Source organism: Armigeres subalbatus, chromosome 3 (genome assembly GCF_024139115.2).
Source record: "Armigeres subalbatus isolate Guangzhou_Male chromosome 3, GZ_Asu_2, whole genome shotgun sequence".
Classification (NCBI taxonomy): domain Eukaryota; kingdom Metazoa; phylum Arthropoda; class Insecta; order Diptera; family Culicidae; genus Armigeres; species Armigeres subalbatus.
The window spans coordinates 312,340,321-312,365,790 of record NC_085141.1 but is presented as its reverse complement, the minus strand read 5'-3'; the positions used below and the strand labels follow the sequence as shown (position 1 = coordinate 312,365,790).

The 25,470-nt window shown below is 41.7% G+C and overlaps 1 protein-coding gene across 1 annotated transcript in view; it reads right to left on the bottom strand.

The window, feature by feature from the left end:
- LOC134225289 (uncharacterized) overlaps nt 1–25,470 on the bottom strand; it is a 34,442-nt gene that overhangs the window by 5,522 nt on the left and 3,450 nt on the right. The window contains exon 2 of the mRNA XM_062705240.1: nt 11,768–12,668. Within this exon, the coding sequence (XP_062561224.1) occupies nt 11,768–11,845 (78 nt within the window). The 5' untranslated portion in view covers nt 11,846–12,668. The remainder of the gene's footprint in view (nt 1–11,767; nt 12,669–25,470) is intronic.

Below are 25,470 nucleotides of genomic sequence, written 5' to 3'. Positions count from 1 at the left end.
TGGTATTTTTCAGAATAGTGAAACGTTTTTTAATTTCATTTGGCAATTCTCGCCGTTTTTTGGTATTGCCTTCGCCTCACATTTTTAAGGCGGATAAGTAGCTGAAGATCGTCGTCAATAATAATGGAATTGAATTTAATTTCACATTTAGGAATTGCAATGCCTCTGGCTTCGACAATTAAATTTGTCAAATATACGAGAGCATTATCAACATCACTTTTGGTATCGAGAGGAATATCAACATCAAAATTCCTATCGATATACGATTTATATAAATCCCAATCAGCTCTATGATAATTAAAAGTAGAGCTGATTGGATTATAGATTGGATTCTTGTGATATTTCAAACGTCACAGGAAGGTGATCAGAGTCAAAGTCAGCATGAGTTGCCAATTGGCCACACAGAGGGGCGGATTTAGCCGGAAGGGGGGCCCGGGCAAACAGCTTGTGAGGGCCCCAAAATGTACAACCCCCCCATAAATCCGGCTCTGGCCACACAGCTGATTTGAATCCGTTAAAACCAAATCAATAGTCGAAGGATTTCGACTGGAAGAAAAACAAGTTGGTCCATTGGGATATTGAATAGTATAATATCCCGCAGAACAATCTTCAAATAAATATTTACCATTAGAATTACTTATTTACTTATGGATCCTGTACACCTCCGGTGGTGCAAAGGGCCGACTTGAAAGATCTCCATCCTGAGCGTTGCCCGGCTATCGCTTTAACCTGTTGCCAGGTTAGATTTCGTTTCCGCCCCTACGTAGAGTGTGGCCGACCCAGCCCCACTTCCGATCCCGAATTTCTGTTGCTATCGGCCTCTGGTGACAACGACGATGGAGCTCGTTATATACCGCAGGCATCTGTTAATGAACACCTGCAACCGTTGAGTGTTCTCCACTGATACACACCATGTTTCGCTAGCGTATAACAGCACAGATTTCACGTTAGAGTTGAAAATTCGTATTTCGGTGCGTTCACTTATCTGCCTGTTTTTCCAGACATTTCTTAAACTCGCAAAAGCAGCCCTTGCTTTCTTGATCCGTGCGCCTATGTCGATCTTGGTACCGCCGTCTGACGCCATTTGGCTACCTAGATATTGGAAGCTTTCAACATTCTCCACTGGTTGCCCGGCTACTGCGAAACTGGAAGGAGTCACCGTGTTTACATCCAACGATTTGGTTTTGTTGACGTTGATGACTAAACCTGCCGAAGAGGAGCGCTCGGAAAGGTCGTTGAACTTACTCTGCATATCAGAGCGCCGTTGCGCGAGGAGTGCAACATCATCCGCCAATTCGAAGTCATTTAGGTGCTCCATGGTTAGAGGCTGCCATAACAGCCCGCGGTTTGGTTCACGGTCAATCGCATCTACCAGAATCTCGTCGATTACGATGAGGAACAGTAACGGTGATAGAATACATCCTTGTCTCACACCAGCTACGACCCGGATAGGGTCGGACAAGACCCCATTGTGCAGCACTCTACACGAGAAGGCCTCTTACTGTGCCTCGATGAGGCCGATCATTTTCTCAGGAACCCCCTTGGGTCTCAGGGCGCCCCACATATTCTCGTGATTGAGACGGTCGAAAGCTTTTTCGTAGTCAATGAATACCAAGTAAAGGGACTCTTGGAATTCGTTGACCTGCTCCAGAATGATGCGGAGCGTGACAATATGGTCCACACAGGATCTTCCGGCACGGAATCCGGCTTGCTGCCGCCGGAGAGTCGCATCGATCTTCTCCTGAATCCGGGCTAGAATAATTTTGCACAGAACTTTGAGAACGGTACACAGCAACATAATGCCTCGCCAGTTATCGCAAAAAGTCAGGTCACCCTTTTTGGGCACCTTCACTAAGATACCTTGCATCCAGTCGACCGGGAAAGTTGCGGTGTTCCAGATATTACGAAATAAACGATGCAGTAGTTGAGCAGATGTCATGGGGTCAGCTTTGAGCATCTCGGCTGATATGCGGTCGACCCCTGGGGCTTTATTCGATTTCATGTTTTGGATGGCTGTTTGAATTTCTAGCAGTTATGGAGCTTCGGTATTGACGCGTGTTATACGTCGGATCCTAGGCAGATCATTCCGAGGTGGTGATGGCCTAGCTGGCACTTGAAAAAGTTGATCGAAGTGCTCGAACCAGCTTTTCAGCTGGTCAGTTGGGTCGGTCAATAACTGATCATTCGCGTCTTTCACAGGCATCGTTGCATTCATCTTCGCCCCGCTTAAGCGTCGTGAGATGTCGTAGAAGAGGCGAATGTCCCCGGAGAGTCGGCCAAAGAGTCTGCCCACGCTCGCTTGTCCCGTCGACATGAGCGTTTTACTTCCTTCTCAAAAGCCGCGTATCGTTGACGGGCTAAGACTTTGGCTCCTCTGGTTTTCGATCGCTCTATCGTGGCTTTGGCTTCTCTTCGCTCCTCTATCTTTCTCCAGGTCTCATCGGTGATCCATTGTTTTCTCTGGGTGCGTAGTTCGCCCAGATTGTTCTCGCTGGTGATGATGAAGGCACTCTTGATGGCGGTCCATTGGTCTTCCACGCCATACCATTGGAATTGCTTTGAGCATTATTCCATGAATTGTTTGGCATTGAAGTCATAAATTATGAAAAATTTGGATTTGTCGCGAGTTAGAATTTGAAGATCAGCTCTTAACAAATTCCTTTACTGCCCACTGCACTGGAAAGGCAAGTAGGCAGCTATAAAAGAGAATTGTCCAAAATTTGTTTCAACAGAAACTCCCAACTATGGTTTCAAATGAAGAATTTAATTTATGTTTGATACGTCTATTAATGGCGACCCCACCACAGACGCTGTAAAGACGATCATTTCGGTAAATAAAATAATTTGGATCTCTTTTGATGAAAAGACCATCAGGCTTTAAATGAATCATTTGTTTGAGAAACTGCATAAGTCCATTTTACGAAATTTCGAGAAAACAACAAAAAACTGTTTTTGTGCAAATTCGCGCGATCGGCCGAAATATTGTGTTCTGCATTGCACGGCCGGCAATAAAGTTAATCATGATCCTACAGTACGCTAGACTGGTGCTTTAACCAACTAAGCTATGAAGGACCTCCGCCGGCCTTGTTACCCTATAATAAGCTTAAAATACTTATCGACACATTTGCCTGACCCAATTTTATGCTGTGAGACTTCGCATGCAGTGCCTTACGTAGACTAGATAGTAATACAATGTGCCTAGTCTACTTTCACTGTGTAAGCAATAACTAACCCTCCCCTTTTTTCCACGATTCGCTCGGGAGCGAACCTCACTATATGGCCACCCTATGTTTGCGGGCGAAAGGGAGCAGAAAAGCGAGCAGAAAACTGAAAAAGGTTCGGTGTTCGGGATGGCACGTAACTTTGAGAAGATGGAGGAAGCCTACATCAGACTGAAGAGGGAAGCCAAGCGGATCGGACTAGTCATCAACACGTCGAAGACGAAGTACATGATAGGAAGAGGTTCAAGAGAAGACAATGTGAGCCACCCATCGCGAGTTCGCATCGGTGGTGTAGAAATCGAGGTGGTAGAAGAATTTGTATACTTGGTCTCACTGGTGACTGCCGAAAATGACACCAGCAGAGAAATTCGGAGACGCATAGTGGCTGGAAATCGTACGTACTTTGGACTCCGCAAGACGCTCCGATCGAATAGAGTTCGCCGCCGTACCAAGCTGACAATCTACAAAACGCTCATTAGACCGGTAGTCCTCTACGGACACGAGACCTGGACGATGCTCGTGGAGGACCAACGCGCACTTGGAGTTTTCGAAAGGAAAGTGCTGCGTACCATCTATGGTGGGGTGCAGATGGCGGACGGTACGTGTATGAGGCGAATGAACCACGAGTTGCATCAGGGAAGATCCATAAAGTACGTCACGCAAAAAATGGCGATTTTCAACCCCCCTCCCCCCTTCGTCACGTTTTTTTGTAACAAACCCCTAAAATTTTTGTATGGATCGTCACGCTGCTCAGAACCCCGCCTCCCCCCTAGAGGCGTGACGTACTTTATGGACGGCCCCTCAGTTGTTGGGAGAACCATCCATCGTCCACACCGCGAAAATCGGACGACTGCGGTGGGCCGGGCACGTAGCCAGAATGTCGGATAGTAACTCGGTGAAAATGGTTCTCGACAACGATCCGACGGGCACAAGAAGGCGAGGTGCGCAGCGGGCAAGGTGGATCGATCAGGTGGAAGATGACTTGCGGACCCTCCGTAGACTGCGTGGCTGGCGACGTGTAGCCATGGACCGAGCCGAATGGAGAGACTCTTATATACCGCACAGGCCACTTCGCCCTTAGTCTGAATAAATGAAATGAAATGAATGTTCGGGAGTGCGAGTTAAGGAGTGATCGAAGACAGACCGGTCAAGTTTGACGGTCGAAGAGCGCATAGTGGTCTTCGATTTATCATGCTCTATAAGAGGTTTTCATGACCAGCTGCTAATAAAACTTATAACTCCACCAAAACCTCTTCATGACATCATTAAGATAGCCTTCCGGCCTAATGGACCAACCTAGAAGAAGTTATTAAAACCGTATTAAGAGTAGTAATAAAACTGCAATTAAACATTGTATTGAATTTGTTGATCCTCTAGAAGAGGTTGTCGTGACCATCATAAGAGTAACAATAAAACTGTTTCAATTTCATATCATGGATTATATTTATTGTCATTCCAATGCCTTTGTTTTTATTTTCACTAGATAACAATGTCCCCTATGTAAAGCTGATGTGTGGAAAATAATGTTTCTGATTTGATGCTGAAAATGTAGTATTATTTAAGTGTTCATACAGCAGAATGACATGCGCAACCAAATTTATCGTGAATATTGAGTTTGTAGAAGCTTAAAATCAACGCGCCTCGAAATTATCGAATAATCGAATTGGAAACCGGAAACTCGAAATCATCGTGAATTAAAATGATTCTTGATTGTATATTTAACAACATTTCATATTTATGTGTCTCATTTCTCAAATCAATATCAAAACATAAGAGTTACAGTTGAATAATTTCCAAATAACCCTGCTCATAGAACATAATTAATATTGACAGAAATCGAATTGTTTTTGACAAAACTTTATTGGTATTATTGGATAACACCGGAGATTCATAGGACCAGGGAATTTTTTCCCTGTCGCTTTTTAGTTATTTTTGCCTTTCTCGTATACTAAGTATACGTAAAGGCTATATGTTCACTCCAAAAACAAACTTTTTATAGAAGGCTCGGAGACCCATAGTGTCATATACCAATCGACTCAGCTCGACGAATTGAGGTGATGTCTGTGTGTGTGCGTGTGTGTGTGTATGTGTGTGTGTATGTGCGCACCAAAAGAGCAAAAAGTTTAGCTCACTTTTTTTGCACTTACCCTCAACCAATTTACTCGCAACAGGTTGCATTCGACGCAGTATACTGCCCCATTGTTTCCTATTGAAAATTGGCCGATTCGGACTATAGGCTCAGAAGTTATGGCCAAAATACTTTTCCTCATAAAAAAGCGCGTAAAAAAGTCTAGCTCACTTTTAATGCACTTACCCTAAACGGATTCCCTCACAACAGGCTGCATTCGACGCAGTATACTGCCCCATTGTTTCCTATTGAAAATTGGACGGATCGGACAATGGGCTTGGTAGTTATGGCCAAAATACTTTTTCTCAAAAAAAAAGCGCGTAAAAAAATCTAGCTCACTTTTAATGCACTTACCCTGAACCGATTTCCTCGCAACAGGTTGCACTAGACGCAGAATCTTGTCTAATTATTTCCTATTGAAAATTGGCCCGATCGGACGATGGGCTTAGAAGTAATGCCCGAAATACTATTTTTTTACCGCACGAGAAAGGCATCATCACCGCTAGGTGGATTAATCTGGGTTTTTTTTTAATTTGGGAAATGAGAAGCATCTTAAGTTTATCAGAAACACATGTCACTCACATTATGTCGGTAAAAATATGCTAACCTCATTATGCGTCTAATTGCATGATTCAGGTATAAGTTATACAGCAACACTGCTTTCCAAATTCAACATGGCGAATAGATCGAGTTACGTTGAGTTGTTTTAAAGCAGTGACCCAAACTGGTTTTATGATGCATTTGAAAGCAATAATAAAACTATTATTAAAACTTCAAAGCTAGCAAAAAAATTAGTTTTAAAACATGGTTTATAAGAGTTTTATGAATATCTCAAGAGTGATATAAAACCTTTGTTCGTTAGCATTGTTTATGACCACCATAAAACAATAGGCTTTAATTATTCCCACAATAAAACCTTATTAAAATTCACTGCCGGCCGTAAACGAGATGAGCTCCAGGCATCTTAGTCAAGATCCCCAGATAAGCAAGCAACTCGTGCATCCAGAACCCTGTTGGTCGTCGAGTCCAACAAACCCTAAGCAGCAAGGCTCAGTCAAGCAACACGTGGTAATCAAACGGCTCCGCCGGCCTCACCCTACAAGTTGGGAACCTTCAAATCCCAAGGCGGATATCCAGATCCAGTGGTATGTCACCGTCAGCCAGCATGTACTCTAAAGGGCCCCAACGCATCGATTGGCCACAACATTTACCAACCCTAACCACTAACACAAGAAAATGAAAAAAATAAATAAAAGTTAAATAAAATGTAACTATATCTATTTCTTAATCACTCGCTTTCCTTTTGGCTATTACATGCAATTGCGTCGATACAATATTGTTTTGTCCACCCTTCTTCATCTTCTGTGAGTCCTCAAGCAGGTAGATGGCGAAGCCTGAGTATCTCAAGCTTAGAGAGCTAGTTAGGGACGTGCGGATGTCCACTGCATAGACGTATGGACGTCGGCAGCAGTTACAGCCTTTGCAACCTAGCGGCTACTAAACGAGCTCGAGACTCCCAAATTGGACGCATAGTCACATCACTGCGTCCTATTTGAGAATCTCGAGCTCGTTCAGTAGCCGCTAGGTTGCGAAGCCCGACGGAGGTCCTTCGTAGCTTAGTTGGTTAAAGCACCAGTCTAGCGTATTGTAGGGTCATGGGTTCAAGTCCCATCGAAGGGAAAGTGGTTACCTCCAATACGTTCTCCAAATCAATATCTTCCACATAACGCACATATTCACATATGAGTTTTCACAACATTGTAAATTAATGTTCAAGTCGGGTGGTTTTATCCCCGGAAATAGGCAATTAACTTTGATCAATTAATCAGTTCAGTGCGTGATTTCTCGTGTTTCAGATTCTCCAGTAAGCAAGGTCACCGAAATTTTGTTCTGCTTTGTGCGGGTGAATAGGTTAATCAGAAAGTGAAAATTCAGTTCGCATCCGATAATTAAAATATTTAGCGTTTTTCAATTGTTTTTGTGTTAAATCAAACTACACGCTATACATGGCAGACCGTTTACCAAAACGAACCCTGCCACACTCCCTACCCCATATATCCAACATCCCAGTGATTTCTCGTGGAAGTGCAGATGACTCGTCGGTTTCTATCAAAGCGAGTATCGCGTCATCAGTTTCCTACCTATTCCTTAATTGATTTTTGGCACTTACGGCACTGAGTGGGGTTTTGGAAATTTCCCTCAGGCCTGCGGAAATGTTCCCATGTAACACGGACATGGGACATAATACAGGCCTTTTCCAAACTTTTCATATTAAAAATAATTTCCTACCTATCCCTCAATTGACCTGCATTCGGATATGGCCGGCGCTAGTATTGTTTATATTTGGGTCACCAGTTCTTACACACTGAAGATGATGTTAGTCCCAAACTTCATCTGTTGGTTTTCTGTGTAATTACAGCTGACCTGGCAATAACGGAGTAGCAACCGTTGGCGGTCAATCATGCTTATGCCAATGCTCTTTCCTGGCTTCGTCGAACAACATTCCTGTGGCTATATTTATTCTATGAATTGTCCACCCTTCCCTCCTTCCCTCTGTACACAGCGCATAGCTCCGCTGTTCGTGTATATCTCGGAGGTCCATCCTGATTGTCATTGTAACGCATTTTGACTATATTTCTGTGTGTCATAATCGTGCGGAGGAGCTGTCCTTTTCCGAGAGAAGCTTTGGCCATATGGTCATAATGCACTATATTTAAAGCTCTGTCCAGTTAGAATCCGCAATCATTTATTGTATTGCAGCGGCACGGAAAGAGTCCGCTGCAAGAATTATTTTACAGTGGTATATCCACCTAGGCGCCCACTTTCTGTGGTATAAATTTCATGGTGTTCAAAGTACACAGGATTTTGTTTTTACACGATTTTTTTTCGCTCGTATTTTTGATCGTGTGACTTCAATTTGCCACCAAACTCATCGCAACATGTTTCAAAAAATCCAGAATAAATCAAAGAAAAATCACATGATAATTAATATACGTTTAACATTTAGGATGAGTGGAAAATTGAGAAAATGTAATATGCGTAAAAACAAAATCCAGTGTATTTCATTCTGGTTTAATTATTACGTTTAACACGATTGTTTGAAAACCCAGCTTTTTACACAGTTGGAATTCATTAATTTCTCGGTCATCCTTATTTATTTTCACAGACGTTAAGTGTCTTCTTTAATGCATTACATTTTGCATATATGGCAACGATCGCAATGATATCGATGCACTGCAGAAAATTCAGGTGAGCCTGCTGGTGAAGAAAATAGGGTTCCATCGGACCTTCCTTTGCCGTGCATGCACGGCTACAAAGCAAGGCAATACTGAAGGTGGCTGGGTTCGATTCCCGGTCAGGGTTTGGAAATTTTCTCGACTTTCCTGGCATAAAAATATCATCGTGTTCAGCCTCACGATTTATGAATGCAAGAATGGTAAAATGGATTAGAAACTTTACTGTTAATAACTATGGAAGTGCTGAATGAACACAGTAGTGGAAACTGCGAGGCGGCAATGTCGCAGTGGGGGATATAAAGCCAATAAGAAGAAGAAAAAGAAGTGGTGTGCAACTTCGGGGTCTATGAAGAAACAAACAAGCATCTACAAATCACCAACGATGCGTACGCCCCCGAGTGCGAGGACCTCCCCTCTCCCTTTACGTTATTTACACTTATTTCAAAGATTAATGTCTAAAATATGTGAAATACATGTTTTGCATGTCGTTATTACCTCTAAGGTTTTCAAAAATCCTTTGGAATATAGCTCTTTGATCTCTATGGAATAATCCCTTTTTATCTACGAACGTAACACGTACGTTCACAGCAGTCTATTGATGTAAATTTTATTATGGTGCAGACCTATAGAACTCAAACTAAAAAACCCAGATTGATCCACCTAGCAGTGATTGTGCCTTTCTCGTACATAATTAATCACTCCAACCCGGAATATTAGCTGAAATGCTGAGTTTTTTGTGAGTTAATTTTCAAAAATTCTAAGTAAAGTATTATTAGCGTGTGCGTTTCATTCGATCTTTTTTTATTATGCTTTAAAGCTGGGTACTGCGGATAGAGCCGCTTTTCTGCGCTCAAGCGAGCAGAGGGATATTTTGAAATCACTCCCATAAACAAAATTATTTTGCAGTTACTTGACTGTCAAACATTTCCCGCTCTTCGAATTTCTCTTTCCACGCTGCATGAAAGCGCACAAATGCGCTAGACTCTACATGACTTTACGATTGTTTACATACATTCATGCTCCAATCAGCTGCTGAATCTCTTGAAATTTCGTGACGAGTGCTTTTTAGTTGCATTCCCACTAATTTTCCACTCGAAATATAATGTGAGAATATTTGTTACAAAGAATACAAAACTTCAACAAAATTTATTTTTATTTTTTCCCAAAAAAATAACAATACTTCTCAATATTAGATCAGAAACGAACATAACCACAATCTTCAATGTTTGGCTCCGGCACAATAGAAAATTTTGGCTTCAGTTTGACAACCAAATCGATTCTATCCGCACCACCCAGCTTTAAAGCTGCAGAAGCGTTTTGGCGTTATGAACGTAACTGGCATGCTATCAAAACTTGTGTTGCATTTGTTGTACTCAAGTCTTGTACTAAAGCGAGTAGAAGAGCTTGCATGGGCTGATTCTACAAGGCATTTTATAGCATGTTATGACTTTTTCACGATATATCATAACCATTTGAATATTTAGAATTTTTTGGAATGTGCAATCGTTATGAAATTCAATAGTGATCAACTACGCTTTATTCTTTGTCGATTGCAACTTGTTGCGAGAGAATCGGTTAAGAATTACTATGTGAAAAATTGGCTAATGTTTTTTATGGCACATGTGCACACACACACACACATACACACGGACAGACAGACATTTGCTAAGTTCGTCAAGCTGAGTTGATTGGTATATAACACTATGGGTCTCTGAGCCTTCTATAAAAAGTTCGATTTTGGAGTGAAATGATAGCCTTTCGGTACAACTTTGTTGTACGAGAAAGGCAAAAATGTGTATTGTCCTGAGCTGTACAGATGTTCTAAGTCGCCCAAGGACTCCATGGAATACAGGCTTTTGAATCTACAAGCGTAACTGGTTGTCTTTGAAGGATTTTTTTTTCAAATTGGTTCAGGCTCTTAACCCATAAAACAAGCATAATGAATACAAGATTTGAAACCTACACGAAACAACCAACATTTATCATGATTGTAATCGACTGATTTGTGTACAACGGAACGGGTTTTTCCGGCATGCAGTCTTTGGAGGTAAGCTGAATGATATCTATTTAAGCATCGCCGACGTTTCGGTGTTGGATTTACAGTTCTTCAGGGAGAATTTTGTAATCAAGCCCTGAACAAGGTGTAAATCCAACACCGAAACGTCGGCGATGATTAAATAGACATCATTCAGCTTCCCTCCAAAGACTGCATGCCGAAAAAAAACATTCCGTTCAACCAACATTTATTTATTTTAAGATCGATTAAAATCAGATATGGCATTTTTCTCACTTTTCACATCTGTTGCACATGCACTGCAGGAGCTTTCAGTCACTAAAAAATTTTGAACATCGTATTCCAGATTAGATTTATTTTTAACTCGGTTACCTAAGTTTAGTGAGCTCAAAGGATCCGACGAGTTCAGAGCATGAATGAAAATGTCTTGTAAATTTTCATCTATTGATGGTCTCCTGGCATGATAAGTCCAAATTTTTACCTAAGTGCTTGTGTTGGCACTAAGCTGCTTCTTCAGCCAACCTTCCTAGTGATGCTAGTTCATGAATTATTATATTCCCATCATGGGCAGACTTTATGCACCGTAGCAGGTATTTTATACCAATCATACCAGCGGATGGCTGAACAGAGGTTAAAAAACAGACTAAGTTCCAACCGAAATTAAGAGCCATTGAAGAAAAACATCAAGTAAACTTAAATAATAATTCTGTGCGTACAAGATAAACTGAATTTTAACAAGCATTTCAGTAGTAGTAGCTTCCATACGCATCGAGTTATTCAGGCAGCTGTTTAAAAAATGTGAAAACTTAAATTCGAATTGCACAAACTTCCGCCCCAAAACAAATATCTCCCTAAATGATTCCACCAGATAACGCACGAGCACTGATAATCAAGGCGAATTAGAATTAATTCCCCACATGTCACCTAGACGTCGGCCATAAACACTTGGGTACACATCAAGGCCCAAGTGCAAAATTTCGAAAGACAAAGAAGCACTAGCTTGCGTTTATTCATCAAACGGGCGAACGGGAACTGGCAATCCCCTTGGAATGATTTAAGTTGGATTTATTCTATTTGGTCCCGTGTGCATCTGACGTAGGTGAAAAATCTTATATTGGATCGGAAGGGCAATTGTTAATTTGGTTAAATTGGGTACAAGTTGACTTACATTGGCCATGCCGTAGGCGAAAACCACCATCCATCCCCAGCCGCCGTCTGGGGGTCGCAGTTGAGCCGGTTCAGCCATGTCTATGTCTGCCACTGGGGCTGATGATGCGGTCCGGTGAAATATTCACTTCCAGCACAAAAACAGAACACTTCCAGTCACGTAGGCACTTCCCGGGGTTATCACTGTACTATCACCTGTTGCAGCAGCCGCTTTCAAATTGCTTTGAATGACCAACGAGCGTGTATCTCGCCTACAATGTCGATATCTCCCGGGTGCGGGGCAGCGCATATCGTTTAAGCTATCACCGAATCTAATATCATGTGTCACAGGGTAGCTAAAGCGACGTCGGGCGTTATCAGCTCAGCTGTTTGCTTGAAAGCGAATGCGGCAGTTGGTGGAGAGATTACATTCGGGTCGTGTCACGGCGCCGCTGAGGATCTGATTCTGCTGGCGTATTAAACTCGCACAATGATATGCAATCTAGGACGAGTGCTGTCTCGTCGAATCCATTATCGCGCTAGATATGTTTGATGACGTTGCATATTCTTTATCACTTTTACACATATGGCACTTTTCGTTGTTTATTTTATTGTCATATAATATAGCTATTCTAAAACCATGATCACGAACTTGAATGCATAAAACTGTTGGTTCTGCATTGCACACCGAGATATCAACCGAACAGATCAGTTTTGTTTAGAGAACGATTTCCAACTAAGTTTAAGTTGAAAGCCAACATGTTCGACCGAGTAACGGCCGCCTGTGCTGTGACTTAATCACGCGGGCACTTGACGAATAATGCGCGGCGCGCGATATGTTTATCGTTCCAGGTCGTTCCTATTCCGTCGAGCGCTCTATCAGAGAGCAAACGAAACACGGCTGGTGTTGGTGGATCAGCAATCTGCAGTGATAAGAAAGGCATAATGAACGAGTTAACACTTATTTATTTTGACAATTTGATAGAAAATATTGAATGCGATAGTAGTAAAGTATGGTCAGCGTTAAAATTAGGTCATCTCGGTTAGCAGGGTGGCGACTCATTTTCAAAATAAAAGTTCCCTGATTTTTACAGGTTTTTCCAAGGTTTTTGTTAAATTTCCAGGATAAGAAAAATACCCCATAACGCTGGATAGACACCTTTGCGTGGTATGTTACGGTATAAGATCTACTATGGTCACAGTGTCAGCTACAGATAAATCCTGACCAAACGAATTCCTCCCCCAATATCCAACTCCATGGTACTTATGAGGGTGTCGCTGAGTCGAGGGTCTCTCATCAAGTAAGTCCTACATCAACATTCCTTTTTCCTTCCAAGCTAAGGAGCCCAGGAGGAATAATCCTTATTCCTTTGCGATTTTTGTCCTAGATTAAAATTAAAGACCACACCACCTTGATTTCTAGTAGTAATCTGAATGGAGATTTCAAAATAAAAACATAAGTATCACTAGTGTCCAATCTACCAAGTACACCGTAACTATGCTGGCCAATTTTCAAGATATGAAAAATACGTTGAATACACACATAACATTTATAAGCAGATATAAATAATTTTGAAGGGATTGTACGACAATTCCTCGAAAACCAATTCCCCGAATGCAATTTCCCCGAATAACAATTCCCCGAAAGAAACAATTCCCCGAATGTAACATTTCCCCGAATGCTTCTCTCTTCTTTTTAGTGCGGCACAAAGCGATTGTAGGATTTCTGATCCGGAGATAGCGAGTTCGATTCCCGGTTCGGCTTAGGATGCTTCAGGGTGGAAAGCATTTTCGGCTCCTTGAGCGCAGTTTGTCCATTGCACTTGCCACACAAGACATTCATGCAGTTGCCTTCTTTAAATGTATAAGTTTCCTTGGTATGATGAATTCATCTGCACGGTTTAAAGCAAAAGGAAGTAATAATGTCTTCAATGTCTTGTAATAATATTTGTGGATGGAAGGTGTCATGTGTCCCATCTACAAAAAGGGCGATAAGCTGGATTGTAGCAACTACCACGCAATCACATTGCTGAACGCCGCCTACAAGGTACTCTCCCAAATTTTATGCCGTCGACTAGCACCAATTGCAAGGGAGTTCGTGGGGCAGTACCAGGCGGGTTTTATGGGCGAACGCTCCACCACGGACCAGGTGTTTGCCATTCGCCAAGTACTGCAGAAATGCCGCGAATACAACGTGCCCACACATCATCTATTCATCGACTTCAAAGTCGCATATGATACAATCGATCGGGACCAGCTATGGCAGCCAATGCACGAACACGGTTTTCGGATAAACTGACACGGTTGATCAAAGCGACGATGGATCGGGTGATGTGCGTAGTTCGAGTTTCAGGGACATTCTCGAGTCCCTTCGAAACCCGCAGAGGGTTACTGCAAGGTGATGGTCTTTCGTGTCTGCTATTCAACATCGCTTTGGAAGGGGTAATACGAAAAGCAAGGATTAACACGAGTGGTACAATTTTCAATAAGTCCGTCCAGCTATTTGGCTTCGCCGACGACATAGATATTATGGCACGAAACTTTGAGAAGATGGAGGAAGCCTACATCAGACTAAAGAGGGAAGCCAAGCGGATCAGACTAGTCATCAACACGTCGAAGACGAAGTACATGATAGGAAGAGGTTCAAGAGAAGACAATGTGAGCCAACCACCGCGAGTTGGCATCGGTGGTAGAAGAATTTGTGTACTTGGGCTCACTGGTGACTGCCGAAAATGACACCAGCAGAGAAATTCCGAGACGCATAGTGGCTGGAGATCGGACTCCGCAAGACGCTCCGATCGAATAGAGTTCGCCGCTGTACCAAACTGACAATCTACAAAACGCTCATTAGTCCAGTAGTCCTCTACGAACACGAGACCTGGACGATGCTCGTGGAGGACCAACGCGCACTCGGAGTTTTCGAAAAGAAAGTGCTGCGTACCATCTATGGTGGGGTGCAGATGGCGGACGGTACGTGGAGGAGGCGAATGAACCACGAGTTGCATCAGCTGCTGGGAGAACCATCCATCATTCACACCGCGAAAATCGGACGACTGCGGTGGGCCGGGCACGTAGCCAGAATGTCGGACAATAACCCGGTGAAAATGGTTCTCGACAACGATCCGACGGGTACAAGAAGGCGAGGTGCGCAGCGGGCAAGGTGGATCGATCAGGTGGAAGATGACTTGCGGACCCTCCGTAGACTGCGTGGTTGGCGACGTGTAGCCATGGACCGAGCCGAATGGAGAAGACTTTTATATACCGCACAGGTCACTTCGGCCTTAGTCTGAAAAAATGAAATGAATGAATGTCTTCCTCAAATGAACACATTTGCCCGGTATAAGGTAAAGAGGATAGATAGTCAAACAATGAGACAGTGATAATGCCAGATATAATAATGGATTGATATGGAGCAATTATATGTTTCAAAACTGCCTCTATGCTTAACTTATCCAAGAAAATGCCAACATTCTGAAAAAACCGCCTGATGCTATTCTGAGAAAATGAATTCGGCAAAATGTTTTTCGATAAAATATTATAGATTCAATGCATATTGCTTATATATTTTTTCCTTATTCTGGCCTAAATGGCATCAAAATAAGAGATCGCATTAATCCTTATTATCATTCTCGATTTATCTTTGTATTATTTCGAGTCGAGCTAACGCCTATTTCTGAAAAAGCGACCACATCTACCACTTCCTTACTTTGTGAAAATGTCTTCTTTTAAAGAATGGATCACATCCCTATTACCTTATTTCGGGCAGATACGTGTTATTAAAGATAGAATAATAACATGAATAATCTGGGGAAACACCCATTAAAGAATTAACCGACGCATTTACCATTGCATTATTCCGAGCAAATACATTATTTTTAAAGAAGGAATCACATTCACCATTGCCTTAGTCCGGGCAAACGCATTATTTTTGTTTAAAAGGATTCACATCAACTGTTGCCTTATACTTATATAAAAGGTATTTACAGGACAGGAGTTTGATGTCAAAGATAGAAAAATATTTACCAAAACGCTTTCAATCGGAAATGCCGTTTGCGATTCTGCTTTTAAAAAAAAACACAGCCGTTGTTCGACTATTATAGATCAAAAAGCACCTTGGAGATCATTGTCGTTTGATATCTTGATAATTTATAAAAACCCATCTTGGAGGATCAAGAATATCTAATACTACCAAAGGATATTGAACTGATAAGCATAGCACAGTTACGGCGTACTTTGTAGATTGGACACTAGTGATACTCATGGCCACGTCCGTCTTCACCAAAGGATATTACGCTGGTAATGTTCAACAAGACACACTTGACACACTTTTAACGCTGTTTATTTTTCGGACGCATACAGTCGATTATGAAGATGTGTTTGCAAAAGGTACTATGTTTCGGGGAATTGTTACATTCGAGGAAATTACCTTCGGGGAAATTGCATTCGGGGAATTGGTTTGAAGGTTCTATGCACAGCTGGAGCAGACATACGATGAACGCTCACTGCGGGACGTCAAAATCGTCATAGGCGACATGAACGCTCAGGTAGGAAGGGAGGAAATGTATGGACCGGTCATTGGACCGGATAGTCTGCATACCGTATCGAATGACAACGGCAAACGAGCATAAATTCTGCAGCCTTCCGCGGAATGGTAGTCCGAAGCACTTTCTTTCCCCGCAGGACTATCTACAAGGCCACATGGAAATCACCTAATCAAGTAACGGAAAACCAAATCGACCACGTTCTAATCGACGGAAAATTCTTCTCCGACATCACTAACGTCCGCACTTATCGCAGTGCGAATATTGAATCCGACCACTACCTCGTTGCAGTATGTCCGCGCTCAAAACTCTTGACGGTGTACAACACGCATCGGAATCGTTCACCGTGGCTAAATATTAGGCAGCTACATAATGAAAGACCTACCCGAAAAAGGAAGAAACTGTCTTCCCAGAGATTGCGCCGTAAGAAAACAAAAATCATCCCTAGAAGCTTGCCGAAATCTGATGGTAATGGGGGATTATTTAAAACTAGTTGACCCGGCAGACGTTGTCCTGCACAGTAGGCGAGAATGTGCGTTCCGAACTGCCCATGCAAAATTCGCATAGGAAACACAATTTTAGTTATTCACGGTTTGCTCAACTTTACTCGTAATTTTCACATTAGGAAATATCATATAAACCCGTCGGAAACTATAACGAATGTTTCTGCTGAAGAAATGAAAAAAATCCATCCAGCCGTTTTTGAGTTATGCGGATACGAACACAGACCATTTCATTTTTATATATAAGAAGATTCCGAAGCAGCCTGTCTATACTGCTCCTTTTGACCCATGTTGCAGTAAGACATTCCCGTCATTGCCTAAAACTGATGTTACAAAGAAACATCTGTCAAGGAATATCTCTGAGCAGAAAACTGCTACTCGCACTTCTAAGAAAAGAATCTCGTCCAAGCGAGGATTGATATCCTTTAAGGACCTTGTGGATGATCGTATTTTGAACTTATTCAATATTCCGAATTCATTGAGGGCAATCATTGACCTCTTTATTCCAATAGTTGAAAGTTATCTGAAGCAATTGACTGTTTCATGGCCCCTTCTTGCAGGAATTGTATCTTTCGATGGATAATACGGCCATACAAGATACAATCTCTGTGCTGCAGTGGAACTGTCATAGTCTGAAAAATAAATTGGACGTGTTCAAGTTTTTAATTCGCAACTCCGATTGCGATGTATTTGCACTCTGTGAAACATGGCTTTCTTCTGAAGATGAAATCAACTTCCACGATTTCAATATTATTCGCCAAGATCGGAATGATCATTATGGTGGCGTTCTTTTGGGAATCAAAAAATGTCACACTTTCTACAGAATTCCCTTTCCGACTGTTAATGGTTTAGAAATCGTCGCTTGCCAAGTAAATGTAAAGAATAAAGATCTTTGCATAGCTTCAGTGTACATTCCTCCAAATGCCTCTCTTAATCGTCGGCATCTTTGGAGCGCAGTCTCTCTTCTCTCATCCCCAGTTTTAATACTGGGTGATATGAATGCACATGGTATTGCTTGGGGCGAAACTAGAGACGATAACAGAGCGCCTATTTTCTATGATTTGTGCGACGATTTCAACTTGAATATTTTAACCTTCCTAATGCATTAGAAAAAAGTTACACATTGTGCATTGGGGTCCATTTGGACCCAAGATTTCATCTCGATCACAAAAACTCAAATTTCAAACGATTTTCGATCTTCAGGCACCAAACGAAAGCTGTAGGTTCCAATAACAAGCCCACGGGGTGATTCATCCAAATTGACCACTCTAGTCCCCGGGGAACCTGTGCTAAAGAGGTACTGTTTGAGCTTCTCAATTTGGAACCTAATTATCGAGTTTCGTGTTATGAAACATAAAATTGCTTGCAAATATGTGCTCTGATGATCCCAACTGTATTTGCTATATTGTATATGCCATTTCTGGGCAAATTTATCCCTCGAGCGGTAAGCCCTCTGGAAGATCCGGAACTTCCGTAAAAGTAGCCAATTTGAAAAGTTCATCCTAGAGCTTCGCAATTTTTTGATAACCATTCATTCTGGCAAATTGTGGGGGCAATCAATAGTTAAAGCCTTCTGTGACCCCCAAATGTCTCAGAAACGGTCCTCCGGAAGATCCGGAACATCCGTAAAACGGGCAATTCCAAAAGTTTATCCTAGAGCTCCGCGATTTTTTCGTAATGATTCATTCTGGCAAATTGTGGGTGCAATCAATTGGTAAAGTCTTCTGTGCTCCAAATGTCCCAGAAACGGTCCTTCGGAAGATCCGGGACATGCGTAAAAGTGGCCAATTCTAAAAGTTCATCCCAGAGCTTCGCGATTTTTTGATAACCATTCATTCTGGCAGATTGTGGGGGTAATCAATAGTTAGAGGCTTCTGTGGCCCCCAAATGTCTCAGAAATCGGTCCTCCGGAAGATCCGGAACATCCGTAGAACAGCAAAATCTTAAAGTTTATCCTAGTACTTAGCGTTTTTTTGATAACCATTCATTCTGACTAATTGTGGGTGCAACAAACAGTTAAAGTCTTCTGTGACCCCAAAATGTCCCAGAAACGGTCCTTCGGAAGATCCGGAACATCCGTAAAATGGCCATTTAAAAAAGTTAATCCCAGAACTTTGGGATTTTTTGGAACATCCGTGAAAATGGTCAATTCCAAAAGGTAATCCCAGTGATTTGTATTATTTCGTAATCATCCATCCTGACGAATAATGGATGCAATCAGTAGTGATAGTTTTCAGTAATCCCAAAAAGCTCCCGAAACGATCATCCGAAAAATCCGCACCATACGTAAAAGTGGCCAATTTCAAAAATACATCTCAGAGCATAGCAATTCATTCATAACCGAATCGCCTGTGCAAGTCTTCTGCGACCCGGAAATGCTCCCAAAAGGAGCAGATACCACAAAATCATCCCAGAGCATTGCTTTTTTATTCGTAACCATCCATACGGGCAAATTGTGTACGCAACAAATTGTTTAAGTCTTCTGAGATGACCACAAACGGCCCTCCGGGAAATCCGAAACATTCGTAAAAGTGGCCAATTCCAAAAGTTCATCTCAAAGCAAATTCTCGAAACTGTTTATATCATCGAATGGGTTATGTAATCAATAGGGAAAGTCTATTGTGGCCCGAAAACCACAATACAAGAAACCCGAAACATCCGTAAAATAGATTCATCCTAAAATATGATACCAGACTTGAGCACTTTTGTTAGCATTCACGTAGTAATGGTGAATTATATGTGGAGTAAATAGTGAAAGTCCTCTGTGACCTACCAAAAGTTAATCACATTCGATTTTTTAGACATTAACATTCACATTGTTAACGGCTCCGGTTCTCCGGGAAATTTGGGACATCCGCTAAAAGTATGAATTCTAGAAGTTTCTCCCAGAGCTCCACATTTTATTTCGAAAACATCCATAGCGGAGAAGTGATTGTGCAATCAATAGGGGAAGGTGGAGAGACTTGATCCCCGGGGAGACTTGATCACCCCCTGTTTTATCGAGAACTAAAGTAGTTTTGTTCTAGCGTATTTTTAAGTATAGATCCTCTAGACAAATAACCTTTATGTGGTGAGTTGTTTTCTGGATTGACAAACCTTATTCATTTTGCAGGCCGGTTTGTGTGTTTTGACTTTCCCAAAGATTTGTTTATTGACCACGTAAAATTTGAACAACTTTTCATAACAATGACGAAATGCTTTCGTTTTTTCACAGCACAAAGCCATAAATATGCTTAATGATCTGTACTGATGACAATGTCAACATTCCATCAAAGTTTTAGAATATTTGGATTTGAAGTTATTGCCTCAATATGAGGACACTTGATCCCCCATTAGTTTATTTATTTTATTTCGTCAACCAACGTAAACTAGCACATATACATATACATGTTTGTTTTTGTAATGCTATAGTATGATTAAATAATAGTTTTTTTTAGTAAAGTGATGTATAATTTTGATTTTGAATTTATATTGCTGAATTTGTAATGTTTGTTCTTTGAAAATATTGTCTGTTGTTATTCCGAGACATCGTTAAGTCAATAGTTTCGCAGTGTTGATTGTAAACAGCCATCATTCGGTTGAAAGGCCCAAATTCGGCGTAATTTGTTCGGCAGTGATTGGTTAAAAATAATGTTTTATGTCGAAGTAGCCGAGAAGGTATGTAAAAATAAAATTTCGATAATTCTTAGAGAGTCTGTGTGGAAATCGCGTATGTTTATTTATTCTTGGTTGTGATACATCGGAAATCAGAGAATGGGATCAAGTCAACCCAGTCTCCCCTAGTTGGAATTTTCTAGGACGTCTGAATGTGCACAAAACCGTCCTCCGGGAGATCAGGAATATCAATGAAAATGGTCAATTCCAAAAGTTCATCCCACAGCTTTGCTAATTCTTGCTTTCATTCATATGGGTGAATTATGTACGCAATCAATAGCGGAAATCCTCCGTGATATGCAATGACAATAATAAAAGTCGAGTCAAGTACGAGATACTGAAGACGGCCTTACTGTTAAGGTCGAAATACGTATCTGCAATCTTCTCTTCTATCTTCCTGTTCGGGTGTGCCACTGCGACCTGTTATTAGATCTATTGTAGCGTTACCCGTATCCTTAGTGTTTAAGTGCATGTCGAATTACTTCATTACTATTGATAAGCAATGCAGTATCGGCTTCGATACAGTTGTTGTTTTGTTTTCTCAAGAGCACCAAGACCATTTCAAGCAAGAGAATTTTTTCAGTAATAAGAACTTCCGTGTGTTCCTCTCACTACCATTGTTCACCAGTTCAAGAAGAGTTAGTACGTATTTAACTAACTCGATTTTTCCAGCAGTCAGTTCGGGCCTAGGACCGGGTACCGAGGTTTTTTTAAACTAATTGCTTAAAAAGTTGTTTCCGCTGCATACAGTCTAGCCTCAAACAAGAGGAATTCGAGTCTTTCAAGGTAAGGTAACATTAATTATGTTTTATTTCTGAGACTGCTGTTGGTAGCGGGGACTAAATACGATGAATACTTAATCCACAACTTATTGCCCTAGCTAGAAAAATTGATTAAGCTAGGGTTTTGGTTGGTAGATCTTACACCGCAACACACTACGTCCCGTGTTACGGGAGGCAAAACACATAGTGGAATCAAATCAATTGGTGGAATCAAATGGAATTGTACAAACTCGTCCGATGACAAGTAATGACATTCCACTGATAGCTCAAAATAATTTTCTTATCAATAATAAAAATTCCTTCATAAAATCCGGAACATCCGTAAAAGACGCCAAATCCAACAGTTAGCGTAACAGATCATCATTAGCCAGCGACGGCGGCGTGGTGGCGTTCCTCGTTGAATTCCTCCGAAGCTTCTCTAGAAGCTCATCTGGAAGTTATTCAAGAACTTCCTCCGGAAGTTTGTTTAGAAGTTCCTCCGGTAATCCCTTCGGAAGTTCATCAAGTAATCCCTCGGAAAATTCCTAAAGGCATTCCTCTAGAAGTTCTTCTGAGAACTCTGAGAGTTCTTCGGCAAATCTCTCCAGAAGTTCATCAAGTAATTCCTCGGGGAGCTGCTCCGGGAGCTCCACCGAACTTCTTCCGAAAGTTCCTCCAGAAATTCTCAACGAAGTGTTCGGAAGTTCCTCCGTGATTTTTTTTCGAATTGGCCACATTCACGGATGTTCCGGAGTACCATTACCGTACAGTACCGAAAACTTTTATTATTGATTGCAAACACAATTCGCCAGGATAGGTGGTTACGAAAAAATTGCGATGCTCTGAGATATTATTTTGGAATTGATCACTTTTACGAATGAACTGAATCTACCGGAGAACCGTTTCTTAAGAACTTGGAGGTCACAGAAGACTTTTTATTAATTTGCCAGAATGAAAGGTTACGAAAAAAAATCACTGTGCTGAAGTTTTGGAATTGTCCACTTTAACGGATGTTTCAGATCTTCCGAAGGATTATTTCTACAACATTTGTAGACCACAGAAGACTTTCACTATTGATTGCACCCACAATTCACCAGAATGGATGGTTACGAAAAAATTGCTATGTTCTGGATTGAGCTTTTGGAATGGCCACTTTCACGGATGTTCCGGATCTTCTGGAGGACCGTTTTTGTGGCATTTTGGAGGTCACAGAAGATTTTCATTATTGATTGCATCCATAATTCGCCAGAATATATTATTATGAAAAAAATACAAAGCTCTGGGACGAACTTTTGGAATTGGCCATTTTTACGGATGTTCCAGATCTACCGAAGGACCGTTTCTGGGACATTTAGGGGTCACAGAAGACTTTCACTATTGATTGCACGTACAATTTGTCAGAATGGATGCTTACGAAAAAATCGCGAAGCTCTGGGATGAACTTTTGGAATTGGCCATTTTACGGATGTTCCGGATCTTCCGAAGAACCATTTCTGGGGCATTTGGAGGTCACAGAAGACATTTACTATTGATTGCACCCACAATTTGCCAGAATGAATGGTTTTAAAATAAATTCCGAAACTCTAGGGTGAACTTTTGGAATTGGCCATTTTACGGATGTTCCGGATCTTCCGGAGGACCGTTTTTGTGACATTTTTAGGTCACATAAGGCTTTAACTATTGATTGCGCCCACAATTTGCTAGAACGAATGGTTATCAAAAAATCGCGAAGCTCTGGGATGAACTTAGAATTGGCCACTTTTACGGATGTTCTGGATCATCCGGAGGACCGTTTCTGGGAAATTTTGGAGTCACAGAAGACATTAACTGTTTATTGCACCCACAATTTGCCAGAATGAATGGTTATCAAACAATGGCGAAGCTCTAGGATAAACTTTTGGAATTGGCCGTTTTACGGATATTCCGGATCATCCGGAGGGCCGTTTCTGAGACATTTGTAGGTCACAGAGGGCTTTAACTATTGATTGCACCCACAATTTGCCAGAATGAATCATTACGAAAAAATCGCGGAGCTCTAGGATAAACTTTTGGAATTGCCCGTTTTACGGATGTTCCGGATCTTCCGGAGGACCGTTTCTGGGATATTTGTAGGTCACAGAAGGCTTTAACTATTGATAGCCCCCACAATTTGCCAGAATGAATGGTTTTAAAAAAATCCCGAAACTCTAGGGTGAACTTTTGGAATTGGCCGTTTTACGGATGTTCCGGATCTTCCAGAGGGCTTACCGCTCGAGGGATAAATTTGCCCAGAAATGGCATGTACAATATAGCAAATACAGTTGGGATCATCAGAGCACATATTTGCAAGCAATTTTATGTTTCATAACACGAAACTCGAAAATTAGTTTCCAAATTGAGAAGCTCAAACAGTACCTCTTTAGCACAGGTTCCCCGGGGACTAGAGTGGTCAATTTGGATGAATCACCCTGTGAGCTTGTTATTGGAACCCACAGCTTTCGTTTCGTGCCTAAAGATCGAAAATCGGTTGAAATTTGAGTTTTTGTGATCGAGATGAAATCTTGGGTCCAAATGGACCCCAATGCACAATGTGTCACTTTTTTTGTGGCGCTTCTCCTAGATGTCGCTGGAAGCTTATTTTCTCAGGGAATCCTTATTTCCGAAAGTTAGGAAAAGTCCGAATTTTTCAAATTTTTATCTCGTTGCGTTACAAAGTTACAGCGGTGTTTTGGGTGTGCTTGGGTCGAAATGGACCCCAATGCACTAGGAAGGTTAAACACAGGTGAAGTAACTCGAATAGGACCGAATGGTCAACAAAGCCGTATTGATCTGTCTTTATGTTCAAATTCACTATCATTAGATTTCACGTGGAAGGTAATTCAAGATCCCCATGGTAGTGACCATATGCCAATAGTCACCACAATTAAAAGTGGCAGTCTGCGCCAGTTAATGTTCCTCTCGACCTCACGAAGAACATTGACTGGCAAAAAATTGCATCGGCGGTAAAAACTGGTATTGAATCAACTGATATTCTTCCACCACTGGATAAATCTCGAATCCTTACAGAAATGATTCATCAAAGCGCATTAGTAGCTCAGAAACGACGCGTTCCAAGTACATCTGGTATAAGAAGACCAGCCACTCCTGGATAGGATGATGAATGTACTAAGTTGTATTCTGAGAAATCTAATGCTTTCAAGGCTTTCCGTAAACACGGAAGGTCTGAGCTTTTCGAAGAGTATTTGAGGCTTGAAAGAAAGCTGAAAAATCTTCCAAAGGCTAAAAAGCTTAGCTACTGGCGACGTTTTATCGAGGGACTATCACGAGAAACCTCAATGACAACTCTTTGGAAAACGGCCCGCCACATGCGGAGCCGTATCTCCACCAACGAGAGTGAAGAATACTCCAATCGATGGATATTCAACTTCGCAAAAAAGGTCTGTCCAGATTCCGTACCAGCTGAACCGCTATTTAGAGAATCAACTACTGATCCTGGTTCTCTGGGTGGACCATTATCAATGCTGGAACTATCTATGTCTCTTCTTTCATCGAACAACTCTTCCCCGGGATGCGATAACATTGAATTCAACCTTCTGAAGAACCTCCCTGATATCGTTAAATGACGATTACTTGGCCTGTACAACTGTTTCATGGAGTACAACATTGTGCCACCAGAATGGCGACAGGTGAAAGTAATAGCTATTCAAAAGCCTGGGAAACCAGCGTCTGATGGCTGATGGTTCTCGCATCAACGGATCCACTGGCTTCGGTGTCTTCAATGTAAATTCAACCACCTTCCGAAAACTTCAGGAACCGTGTTCGGTTTATGTTGCTGATCTGGCGGCAATTAACTTCGCTTTGGGGATTATTTCCGATCAGACCGTAGACCGTTATTTCATCTTCTCGAATAGTCTTAGTTCTATCGATGAAACCAGTTAAGCACGCATCTTACTTTCTTACAAAAATAAGAGAGCAGATGCGTGATTTGGTCGAAAGATCATTCAAGATTACCCCATCCCATTGCCTAATCTATGGCAATGAGAAAGCGGACACGCTAGCAAAAATGGGCGCACAGGAAGGTGAAGTTTATGATAGACAAATCTCGAACAACGAGTTTTCCCCATTAGTCCGTCAGAGTACTCTTCAAAATTGGCAAATGAATTGGTCACACAACGAACTTGGACGGTGGCTATTTTCTATAGTTCCTAAAGTTTCTGCGCGAGCGTGGTTTAGAGGTGAGGACTTGAGTCGAGGCTTCATTCGCGTGATGTCGAGGCTTATGTCCAA